Genomic DNA, 12,512 nt, shown 5'->3' with positions numbered 1-12,512 from the left:
AGAGGTGACTTCTCAAAACTGTTGTTGGGGCAATGTGTAGAAGTTCTTATTGATAATTGGAGTCCTTCTGTGAAAAGTATTATAGAAAAAATGAAATTGCTTCAAGAAAGTTGGTCTAAATCTTAAATCTATTGGATGTAGTAAGTAGCCCAGAAGGAAAAGATGACAATATTATCTGGTCAAACTTTATTATGTCTAAATGTCAGAAGTCCCTGTCATCTTGTTTTCCCGAGTCTGTTTATATGAGTAAGAGCAAATCATAATGCAAAAGAACGTATTTTTCTTATAAACAAACAGCATAAAAGAAATCAAAGATTTTTCAGAGAAACGTGTATGAACCAGCTAATGGCTGGAGCAGTAGTATGAAGGGTAAAATATACATAAAATACAGAGGTAAGTAGATTAGGCCAATGGAAAGTCTTGAATGGATGAATTTTGAATTACTCCAGCAAAACTTTGCAAACGGTCTTGACATTCTTTTAACATCTCTACTTGGTCACATGTCTTTGGCTGCAGAGTGTTCTGTAGAATCCAGTCTTAGTGTAGAGAGAATTTCTAATCCACACAAGTATAAAAGCAAACTATAACATAAATATTGTATTATCTTCTTTTGTGTGTAGGTTAACGTCTCAAGGCATGAGAGAGATGAGATCTTTCTTTTGTGTGAAGCTAATTTTGACTTAAGTAATAAAAGCTTAATTGTGTTCAGAAGTATTCCATATCAGGTGTCTCGACAGGCTGGGGCAAGTGGGAAATAGGTATGTGGAAGGAAGAGTCCAAAAGTACAGTGGGTCTAATTGCCTGTACCTCTGCTCACCTGTCATAGGAAGAGAAGTATCTATACTTCTGTTTCTTTTTTTTATGTGTGTTAATAGAGTTATATCAATTTCAGCACTATTTGAGTCAGAGGTGAATATTGGCACAGTTAAAAGATTGTTTAAAATCTTTTTTTTTTGTGGTTAACTTTCATGTAAGAACTTCACACTAATTTTCTGCTAATTCTAAAATACCATTATGTGTCTATTACTACAAAATATATAGTCTACTGAAAATTTGGGAGTGGTTTAAAAATAATTTATTTGATTTGTAAAAATCTTAGATGTATGTTACAGCTCACTTTTACATATATTTAAATGTGGAGCTCCTTTAATGAAAATGTGCTTAAAATTAGTTGTGGAAAAATGCATCACTGAAGTGCCTTGGAGATGTAAAGAGCTACACTATAGGGTTTACAGCCAATTTGTCATAAAATCTGCAGGTCACAGTTCATTTATTCTTGTTGCCAGCTTTCTGCTCTACTGATGTCCCAGACTGGATATGACTGAGGGTTTAACGTTACAGAGCTGTCTTCTGTCCTCCATCCCTGAAACCACATTTCTCAATAATGTATGTTCTCTCATGAAAATAATCCCACAATGTTAAATATACTAATGATTATGTACATATGTTGCATGCACAAATAAGAAGAAAAAGAGAAGAATCGATATTGCTAAGCAAAGAATTACTGTTTCCCTATACATTGGTTTGCAAGGGCTCATGACTTTGTACATCTGATGTAGAAGAAAAAAGTGGGGAGGAGTTCGTTTCAGAAAAATGTGCAGTGAGCAAAGTTTTTTTTTTTTTTTTTTTTTTTTTTTTTGCTATTCATTTTCAAATACACCTTAATGATAGGTTAGGAATGAAAATGAAAAATCTCCAACATTCTGTTAGGATAATTAAACGCTGCTAAAGATTACTATAATCTTTATGGTTGAACTTTAAATAAGAATCTTTATTATGGTATACGCTCTAGGTATTGACTACATTCAGTCAGTTGTAATATTAAATAACCTCAAAAATTGTGCAAAGAACAGCTAATATCTTCAAACTGACCGGCAACGTTCCTAATTCTTTGAAGTTTGCGATGTGGGTGAATTGTTTGTAGGTAACAAAAGATGCATTGGCATCAGAGAGATGTATTGTTGCCTTCCTTCCCACTCAATTTTAAGTTACTGGATCCAAAGCCTAGATTTGATAGTTCCTCCGATTAATAATAAATAAATGATCAGAAGTTTTCACATGGGTGAACCCAGGCTTTCTTTTAAAAGCATACTCTGATACGAGAGAATATATATATTTTTTAAACCTGATGGCTGGAAACGTCTGCCTGAAGCATATCAGAGAGCTGAGAACTTCAGCTGAAGTCTCCTAAGAGCTTGGTACAGATTGGGCTACTGAAGTTTTGTTTCAGAAGAAAAGGCCTTTATAATGGAAAGGGTTAGTCGCTATCACAGAATCATCCAGGTTGGAAAAGACCTCTAAGATCATCTAGTCCAACCTTTAACCTAGTACTGAAGTCCACCACTAACCCACCACTAAGTTCTAAATTTACATGTTTCTTGAAGACCTCCAGGGATGGTGACTCAACCACTTCCCTGGGCAGCCTATTCCAATGCTGCACAACTCTTTCTGAGAAGAAATTTCTCCTAACATCCAACCTAAACCTCCTGCAACTTGAGGCCATTTCCCCTCATCACTTGGTGCTTGGGAGAAGAGTCCAATCCCCACCTCACCAGCTTAAGATATATGTGGCTGTAATTACAACATGTTGATTTACTAAGTAGCAGAACTATGAAGTGCAAAATTAAACAGGTAGGGTTGTGTAGAGGTTTCAAGCAATTATAGCTGGAAAATATAATTCGTCCCTTGTTTGTGCACCAACATGTGTCTCCATTGTAATTCTGTTAATAACATTTCTGTGGATTTCTATCTATGTGACTGATTTTGGCCTGGGAATCTAGACCTGAAGGTGTGGACAGCCTTGCATTGTATATGAAAACTTACCACTTGCAATGCTAAAAAGTGCAAGTACTGAGGCAAAAAAAAATAATTTCCAAGTCAACATCTGCTTCCCTGGAAAAGCCTGTGAAGATGAATCTTGGAGTTAATCAGAAGAATAATCCCTAAAAAAAACAGAGGGAAACTAAATCAGAAATCGTTCTGTGGCTAATAATAATTTGTTTAGTTAAAATGGGATGTTTTTAGAGGATTTTAAGAAGTATTTATTGAAAGCAAACATGTTCAGTTTCCAGATACTGAGGATGAAATTCAAAGTAGTTCATATAATAGTTCATATAATTGCTTTTTGTCACCTCTGTAGGGGTAGGGCATCATTTCATAATTGTTCTTGTACTTTGTCAGTACCCATATACTACTGTTACGTACCGCTCATTGTTGCAGCGCTCGTTCCTCACCATTCAGGATTTCCATGCAAGGAAGAACACTTTGAAATAGGATGGTATTAATTATTTTATGGACCCCCTGGGTGCTTGAAAATTCTGTGTCCTAAATACAATAAGTATTTTATTTCCATTTCTGATACTAGAACATAGGAATTGTTGCTAGAGGGAGATTTCACTTGGAGACCCGCATTTCCCCTGGCCCTCGGCACAGCTTGGTAGCCTAAGTATAGTTAATATCTGAGTACTAACTTCACAGAACACCTTGTGCTGTGTGTTCATTGTTTCAGTCTAATAGAAATTACTGCTCTTAGCATTTTTTTTCTGATCCTAAGTATTTTGTGCATATGTTTTCTCTAGTGATAGAGTGACTTCTTTCCTGTTACCGACACATAACTGAGTTTCAGTGAATACAATTAAAAGTTATCATTAGCCCATAGCTATTTAGTCATGTGCTATCAAATCTTGTAAGATTGGACAGCTATATTTACCTTAATATTTAGATGTAAGACCTTGAGGGCAGGAAAAAAAAGGAGATTGAAGCAAAAGTTTTGAAGATAACCTCCTTGCTTATGAAGCCCAACCTCCTGGCATCTCAGGAAACGGTTACGAAGATTTTACCCAATATGTTGAGGCATACTGTCTCGTTACCTAAGAAACTTGATTCCTTGTTCTGATTCTGTATATCCTTCCCTAGTGGCAATGTCCAAGAAGGGAATTCTAAATACCATCTTATACCTAGAAGTTAATATTCAACGTGGAAATTATCACCTTAATTTAATTTTATACCTTTTCTATGTTTATATGTTGATAGACAGTTGCATATTGTACTATTTCTGAGTTGCAAAGAAATCTGAGACTATTAGACTGGAGAGAGACGCTGTGAATAATGAAATCCATCGTCTTACAAATCTGCGTTACATACTTTTTAAAGTAAACCGGAGCAGAGTGAATCTAAAAATACATTATTGATTGTATGGTGTTTTTTTTTCCTTTGAACTGGAAAATTATTTTGTTGCTTATTTTGCTGTTCTTATGTTGTCTTTTGACAACTCGCTTGATCACCACACTACATAGTTTCTGATACTGTCACATTAGATTATATTTAATGTCCCTGTGAGATACTCTGTTAGTGAGACTTGGATTTGTTTTTTTTTTTGTTCCATCTTCTTATTAGCCTTCCTTTGAGATACAGTTTTAGCACCTTCTGTAAAAACTGCAGTTTTAGCACCCCCTAAAATTTTTCTGTCTTTTGTTGACTTGACTAATTTATTTCCTTACATTCTCAAAGTTTTCTTCATTCTATTTTAGAATGTTAGTTACCAAAGCAGCTTTTGGTCCCTCATTCAAACTAAGCTTATTTTATACAGTCATTTTTCTTATATTTATGGTTAGATAGAGGTAGGTAGATGTTAAAAGAAAATTATCTTTGCAAAAATAAATAAATAAATCAGAGGTTAGAGATTGCTTAGGGAAGTTGTTGTTTATATCGTGTTTATTTGGCCTTTTTTAAGGCCTTCAGTGACAGAAGTTCTTGAAGTAAAAATGATTGTCCAATTCCTCTAGTGGATTTCAATTAATTTTTCCATGTTTCTTTGCTATTACTATATATATGTGGATGTGCCTTTTGGGTTATTTACTGTCAAAGAAATCTGCTAGCTGAGACATCTGGAGACACCTTGGCTGTTGTCATAAGGTGTTTTATTTCTTTCAGTCCAGGTCTGAAAAGTTGATATTTCCCATAATTTCGTTGTTCTAGCTGTTATATGCTGCTTTTTGCAGTGATGTTACAAAAAATTCCATGTTCAAGTCCATCTAAAAGGATCCATAGCAGATTTTAAGTAAAACATCCTTAGAAGCTTGGTCATTTGGTTTCAAAGGAAGAGTAAAGATGGAGAGACACTTTTGCGCAGCAGTGATCAATGTTATTACAAAACATATGCTCATATTGTATGTTCCCCCTTTCCTCTTTCACTTGCAAACAAAAGTGCTTTTATTTTCTGACTGTCGGGTTTACGATTTTTATGTGCATTTGTAAGAACTCTTTTCTGCAGTAAAGCTTTCCATTATGTATGATAAAGTATAGGAAAAAAAGTCATCCTAAAGTAATAATCACAGAAAAAACTGTTTCTGTAAGTGTGTTTAGATTGTGCTGTTAAAAATTGCAAGTCTCTTATGCATTATTGTTGGCCTACTTGAAGGGCATATTTACTTGGTGAATGACTAAGTGTACGCTTGGTATGCGTTTCAAATGTATAATGCCTATTATGTTTGAATAGTTCTACCCTAGTATTACTGGTGGTTTATGATAAATTACTTTCAAGTATTGCTTTACAGAAATATTAGTGGAACATGTGAGCTTTTTAATGTGTTGTCTTCTGATATAGTGTGTAAAGATCCATTGTAAGTACATGGATAATAATGAAAAATAAAGTTGTTTTCTTTTCAAGAAACAAATTTCATTTAAAGAAGCATTTTGTTATTTTAGACTTGGGTGGGGGGCATAGGCTTGTTGCTGACATTGTGTGCTGTCATCAGCCTCTTGAGAGTGATTATCCAAAAGGCATAATTGTGAGTGAACAGGCTTCATTGAGTTGTCACCCAGAGCTGGAAGACTGATTAAGAGCAGCTCTTTTGAAAAGCTTACCAGGAAGAATTTAAAGGAGAGAGTAGAGGGGAGAGGATTATGTCCTTTTCCTTTGTCAGTTCTGATGGATTACTCTGGTTATAAGTAAACACTTGTTGTTTTTTTTCTTTTTCAGAGTAAAGATGGGAAAACACCTTTGCACATGACAGCAATCCATGGTAGATTTTCAAGATCTCAAACCATCATTCAAAATGGTAATAATAATAATAATAATAATAATAATAATAATAAATGGGTAGGAGTCGTTTTGTCATCAGCTTTCCGATATTACAAGTATTTTCCTCTTCTCTATTGATAGCAATGTGCTGAAAGTTTGTTGGTTTTTGTTTATATCCAGTGTCCAGTAGTAGTTCAGTTAATGGTGGAGTCTGGTATCTCTGCCTATAAAGTTTGAAAGAGTTGTTTATTTTTTCAGAATGCAGGGAAAAATATTAATTTGTCTTCCATAGCCAAGTTGCAGAAGGTTTGTCCTGTATTGGTAGATAAGAAAATACATTTTGCTTATTGTTAATACTAAATAGCACCAAAAGCATTACAAAATTAAAATCCAGAACAGTCGTTCATGGACAATTATTAATGTTGCTTAAATTATCATCAATACTGTTTTTTCTAACAGAAGTATCTGTATGCCTATGTGTATTCCTAGGTAATAATTACTTTTTTATTACAGGAGCTGAAATAGACTGTGAAGATAAGAATGGAAATACTCCTTTGCACATAGCAGCTAGATATGGCCATGAGCTATTAATCAACACTCTGATTACGAGTGGTGCTGACACTGCAAAGTAGGTAACATTTACTGACATGAATGCAAGCTGAGAGAATTTAGAAATGTATTTATTAGACTATCAAGACTAGTGTGATTTTTTATATTGTATTTAACTTGAAATAGGAAATACTTTGTGAATTATCCTGTACTGTTCTTTTAAGTAGCTACACAGTACATCACAATTGATGCAAAAAGGAGAATCAGTTTTTCTCTGTAAAGCAATGTATATGAAATAACTGAAAATTTTAATAAACTATTGCACTGAATTAATGCATCCTGCCTAGTTTGTAAGAAATTGTCTAATATGTGAGGTTTTCGGTTGGCTCAGTGTTCTAATTAGATTGTTTGTTGAACAAACCATGCATGAATGCTTTGGCACAGTCGTGTTTGTTTTATTTCAATTGTAATGAAACTGTGATACCTGATTATGGTGTATCTTAGGCGGGGTATACATGGGATGTTTCCTCTCCATTTGGCAGCATTAAGTGGATTTTCAGACTGCTGCAGAAAGCTCCTCTCATCAGGTAGGATACTCTTTAAAATCTTATGGCTGCTTCGTACTTCAGTTTTTATTCCACAGAATAGCTTTTAATTAAATCTTAATTTAGTAATACATAGGATTCTTTAGAGTGCTAGGGACAGTGCTTGTTTGTTTGCTTTTTAATGGACAGTACATAGGAAAAGTGAATGCAAACTTTTACAGAAGTAATTTCTTTACCCCCCCCCCCCCAAATCATCCAAATTGAAAGAATGTCTCTGTAACTTCTAAAATGTTTCAAGTTGGCCAAAGAGGTGGAATGCTGGCCCAGGCCATAATAGACCTTCAAGGACAAAAGCTAATGTTCTAATGACTTCATCCAGCATCCTTCATTTCCCTTACTGAAGATTCAGTATGGCAAAGAAATCCATGAAGAAAACTTGCAAGTGACTTCTGTGACTTTTACATGAACTGAGCAAACTTAGATGAAAATCTAGCCTGGAGCAAAGTATCAGTTGCTTGACCATTTATAAAAGTCAAACTGAAAAGACTGGATGCTGCTAACATTTTAGTACATGCTCTTGGTGTGGGGATTGGTGTCTGTGGACTGTGTACCCTTTTTGGTTTTCTGAGGAAGGGTCTTGTTTATGTGAAGTAAGAACCTCTGACGTTTAAAGTCATTAATATTCGTTTGACCTTGGGGGAAAAAAAAGCGCTTTGTTGCAGTACTGAGAAACATTTAAGCAGTTAGTGGTACTAAACAAGCATCCTAGGGATGTGCAAAGGTATTAAGGATTACTTTTTGATTCAAGTAGGTAAACTATCTTAACTTGCTTGCCATGTACTTCTGTTTACTCAAATGGGAGGAGAAGGTAATTGGACATGTAAAAACTATATTTTGTGGACATACAGCCTTCAATAGTAGTACTCTTGAACAACACGTCCTATGCTGTTCACTGTTCATGGCTGTTGAACTATTCTTAAAAAAAAAAAAAAAGGGGGGAAGAAAAAGCATTCCCATGCAGAAGTACCAACATTGGAGCTCTGGTGAAATTCTGCTACATAAAAAGAAGACTCTTAGGAAAATATTGTACTTCCCTCAAACAAAAAAAATGCAGCTTTGAAAACTGATTTAAATAGTAATTTTCATGTCACGATATATGATTAGGTGTAGAATTGCAGTTAGGGTATCTTAGATAATTTTAACTCTGCTACTTTGCCTGTGTTTCAGCCTGCAGGGTTGTTGCATTTTGTTTCAAGAGTTGAAATAAAATCACAAAGGAGAGCACTGCAGGATAAACACACCATAATCCTCTTTTGAGAAGTTTCTTTCTAACCTCCAAAATTTTACTTATGCCTTAAGCATAACATTTTTTTTAAACTCTTCAAGTAAACCTTTTGTGCTAGTGGATCTTGATGCTTTGGTTATTTATATGGTGTCTGATATTTTTGAACTAAAATTTTAGCTGCTGTGACACCTGTGGATGTCATCTGTGTTCAGTGAATTAGTTAGAATCATAGAATATCCCGAGTTGGAAGGGACCCATAAGGATCATCGAGTCCAACTCCTGGCACCACACAGGTCTACCCAAAAATTCAGACCATGTGACAAAGTGCACAGTCCAAATACTTCTTAAACTCCAACAGACTTGGTGCTGTGACTACTTCCCTGGGAAACCTGTTCCAGTGCGTGACAACCTGACAGTTTTATGATATTTCTGGTGTTTTCTCTCTCGTGTTTGGAAACAGTGAAATTTAAAAGCTACATACCTTTTTTATTGCATTGTTACGTTTGTTATACACCATTCTTTGCTTTCCTCTGTTTACTTACTTGCCAAACCGGAAGAATTCTTCAAATGCTTTCTTGCTCCAAAATAAGTTGAAGGTGAGGGCATGGAATTGTGTCAAGGAAGTTTTATTTACTTGAAACAATTCTCAAGGAGTATAAATTCAGTACAAGTTCTCATTAAGATGAAAAGTTATAGTTGCTCTAATTTATTATTACTTTTGTCTGCATGGATCTCGTGCCAAGTTTTATGGGGTAAGTTGTAATAGGAGTCAGTTTTGTGTGTTTTCTGTAGTTAAAATTGCCCAGAGGAGAGGATTTGTGCCCTTGTTTTTAAAATGCTTATCATGCTACTCTGTGACCTCTAATTCAGGTACTGGCTTTATAAATTTCTCGTTCATAGCACAACAGGCTTAGAGTCAATTAGGGAGCAATGAGTTTGTGGGTAGAAACACATGTGTGTGCTAATTGCTGTCAAATGATAGAATCCTCCTTTGGAAGAGGGCAGAAGGGATTGTCCTGAACATATTGTAATTTGGCTGAGGCGCACAGTTCATTTGATTGCATAGACTTTACCTTTGCTACTACAAATACAGCTTTTTATTCAGATACCTATCTTACCACAAAGGTAAGGTTAACCAATCAGACTATTTATTAGTTTTTAGTTACTTATTTAATAATGCATTAAGGACAGTCTTTCTAGCAGGAATGTCAGAGCAAAGTTAAGGCTCCTACAGTAACTTTAACTATGGATCTGCATACTCTCAAATACTTGGCTTTAAATATTTGTGTTCTCAAATTTTCATAGCCCAAATATTTTGGGGAGAGAACAACAACATTCTTTACACGGCTCCTCTAATTGCTGTTTACAGCCTTCACTCCAGCTTAGTGTAGTTCTTCCCCTGGGACTAGAGAGCTAAAATGAAGGATGAAATGTAAGTAACTTCTGGATTTAGTAATGCTGACATCCCCCTCTTTACATAAAAAATAATTTTTAAAAATTCTCTGCAGAACACTTAGAAGTTCTACCTTATTCTTAGATTTTCCTATTATCTTCATGGATTTTATGTCCAGTACTAAATTATACAGAAATATTAGGAGGTAAGTAAGATAAGAAAGAATATAGCTTCTTGCCTCAGCACTGCTAATTGTGTTTTCCCTTAGCCTTTTCAGTTAAAAATTAACATATTTTTCAAAATACTACAAATAGCAAGGATTTGTTTCAAATCAATTATGTTTATGTGCTTCACTGCTTTATGCAAATAGCTGTTAGGTTTGCTTTGCAAGCATTTCTCTTAAGGGTAGATGAGAACAGTTTTGTGAAAGCTTCTAGTACATAATGGGCTTTACAAATATTTGATTGGTAGGTTTTGACATAGACACACCAGATGACTTTGGCAGAACTTGTCTTCACGCAGCTGCAGCTGGAGGGTATGTAAAAAGCATTCATGCTTTTATTTTTGGTGTCCTTTTTTTCAATTGCTGATTGATCGTGTTCTTTTTTTTATTATTATTATTTTTTCCTCTCTGTGTTTCTCCTACGCTCTCCCCTTGGAATTATGTAAACATGAAAATAATTTCAAGATGGATTCTATCTACAAGCAATAAAAATAAATAAATTAAATATTCAGCTCTATAAGTAATTACTGGAGTACAGTGTCCAGGTATCATCAGCTTTACCTTAGGTTTATGCTTGGGGATGAACTGGATTTTGTTTTAATTTCCCATGGGTGATGATATAGTTTCAAAGATGTCGTGCCCTGCTGTATCACTGTAGGACATGAGGTAGAGATCAGCAACTTTGGTAAAAAAATGTTTACCATATCCATAAACAAAAGCTCAATCAAGCTAAATTATAAACCATAATTAAATTCCAGAGTTTAGGTGGATGAAGTGGTCAGAACAACTTGTTCATCACTTGAGTTGTGATCTATATTGATTATTGTTATTGTATTGTAGGTTATCTATAGCAGCTACTCAAAATTGCCTGGAAGAATTGGGTAATAAATCTCATGATACACTTTGTGGGACACAAGAACTCCATGATAATGATATTTTCATTTTTCTGTTTCAATGTTATTTAAGTAATACTGCTAAGTAATCATTCTAAGTCAAGAGATATTTGATAGGTACATTCTTGTTACAAATGATTAAGGTTAAAGTGCTATCTTTTCATATAAAAACACATGATTTGTGACTCATTCCCTCATTCATTTCCAACTTAGAAAAGTTATTAAGATTTTGTTTAAGCAAGCAGCATTGTACATACGTTATGATGATCATATTGTATTCAAAATTAATTGCACTTAAAATATTTACATAGCAACTTATATTTGGCCTTAAAATATATACATTAAAAACTTGTTTCTGTGCTGCAATCCTGGTAGAAAAAATGATGTGCTGTGCAGGTGTTTTTTTATTTATTTTTTTAAAGAATTGAGACTTCTGTTAATTTAGGTTAATGTTCATGCACTTTATGCATGCCATTTGATATCAATACAGTTTCTATATGTGGACTTGAAATAATTAGTGTTCTTTCCTGTTTGGTTCTGCAGTTGTGAAATGTATTATTACATATAAGAAGTCATAAAAAATAAATGTTAATATAGTTCAGTTGTAAGAAAAATACCGTATAAGGTGCATTTTTAGCAGTTCTGATATTTGTAAAGGCCAATATTAAGGACCCATAATCTGCAATGACAAACAATATTGCATTAATTTAACAGGAATTTGGAGTGCCTAAATCTTCTCCTAAATACTGGTGCAGACTTCAACAAAAAGGACAGATTTGGGAGGTAAGAGATTCTAGATTTGTATATTGTAAAGGGTTACTAAAGTAGTACAAAAGTAGCATGTCATTATGTGGGCAAGTCTGTGCATTCCAGTTTCTGTTTTTAAGAAATGAAGTCTGCTACAAACTGTGCTTCAGCATGTGTTACCAAAAGTTGTGGTTGTATCTTCTTTATTGTCTTGTTTTTTTTTTTTTTGTTTTGTTTTGTTTTCTTTTTAAGTAGGTGCTTAGCCTTGTTTTTAAAGGCTGTGTTACATACTCAACTGCAATTTTTATGAGCCTTTTCTGCTTACAGCATGGCTCTAGTGAGTTTATGTTTCTCACATCCAAGGATATTAGTGATGTTTTCCAAATAATGAATTAGTCAAATCTATATATCCCTTGCTGTTTCTGAGTTGTGTGGGGGTTTTTTGTTTGTTTGTATTTTTTTTTTTGCTGGAAAAAATACATTTTATCATAATTGCTTCACATTTTCCCTTTCATTATATCCATCAATTTCTGTTCCTCTCCTTGTTTGTGCTCAGAACTCTTTTGGAATGACATTAATTTCTATTTTTAGTATAGTATTTTTTAAGTTCAGATGGCACCATCAGTACTTGTGCAGAATCTCACATCACATCCTGGAAAATATAATTCACTCCTGTGAATGGCAGGAGTAGGGCATGAAGGGAACATTATGGCTGTAAAGCTGTATTTTGCTTTAAATTCTTCCATTCTTTCCTGAGAAAGGATCAACTGTCCGTTGCAGCTTTTCTCATTGAAAGTTTTAATAGTTAGTTTTAACTTACGTGTTATGCAAAACAATTATTTGGGGGGAGGAAAA

At 34.4% G+C, this 12,512-nt stretch overlaps 1 protein-coding gene across 3 annotated transcripts in view; it reads left to right on the top strand.

The window, feature by feature from the left end:
- Positions 1-12,512, top strand: part of ANKRD28 (ankyrin repeat domain 28) — a 119,349-nt gene that overhangs the window by 83,405 nt on the left and 23,432 nt on the right. For 2 of the 3 annotated variants that reach the window (XM_066991868.1, XM_013171937.3), the window contains exons 9-13: positions 5,981-6,059; positions 6,536-6,650; positions 7,076-7,158; positions 10,266-10,329; positions 11,625-11,693. In XM_066991868.1, coding sequence (XP_066847969.1) covers positions 5,981-6,059; positions 6,536-6,650; positions 7,076-7,158; positions 10,266-10,329; positions 11,625-11,693 — 410 coding nt within the window. Of the gene's footprint in view, positions 1-5,980; positions 6,060-6,535; positions 6,655-7,075; positions 7,159-10,265; positions 10,330-11,624; positions 11,694-12,512 lie in introns of those variants that run through there. The other variant, XM_066991869.1, reaches the window with a different exon arrangement.

This window comes from Anser cygnoides, chromosome 2 (assembly GCF_040182565.1).
Source record: "Anser cygnoides isolate HZ-2024a breed goose chromosome 2, Taihu_goose_T2T_genome, whole genome shotgun sequence".
Taxonomy (NCBI): domain Eukaryota; kingdom Metazoa; phylum Chordata; class Aves; order Anseriformes; family Anatidae; genus Anser; species Anser cygnoides.
This window is presented reverse-complemented; position numbering and strand designations above follow the sequence as displayed.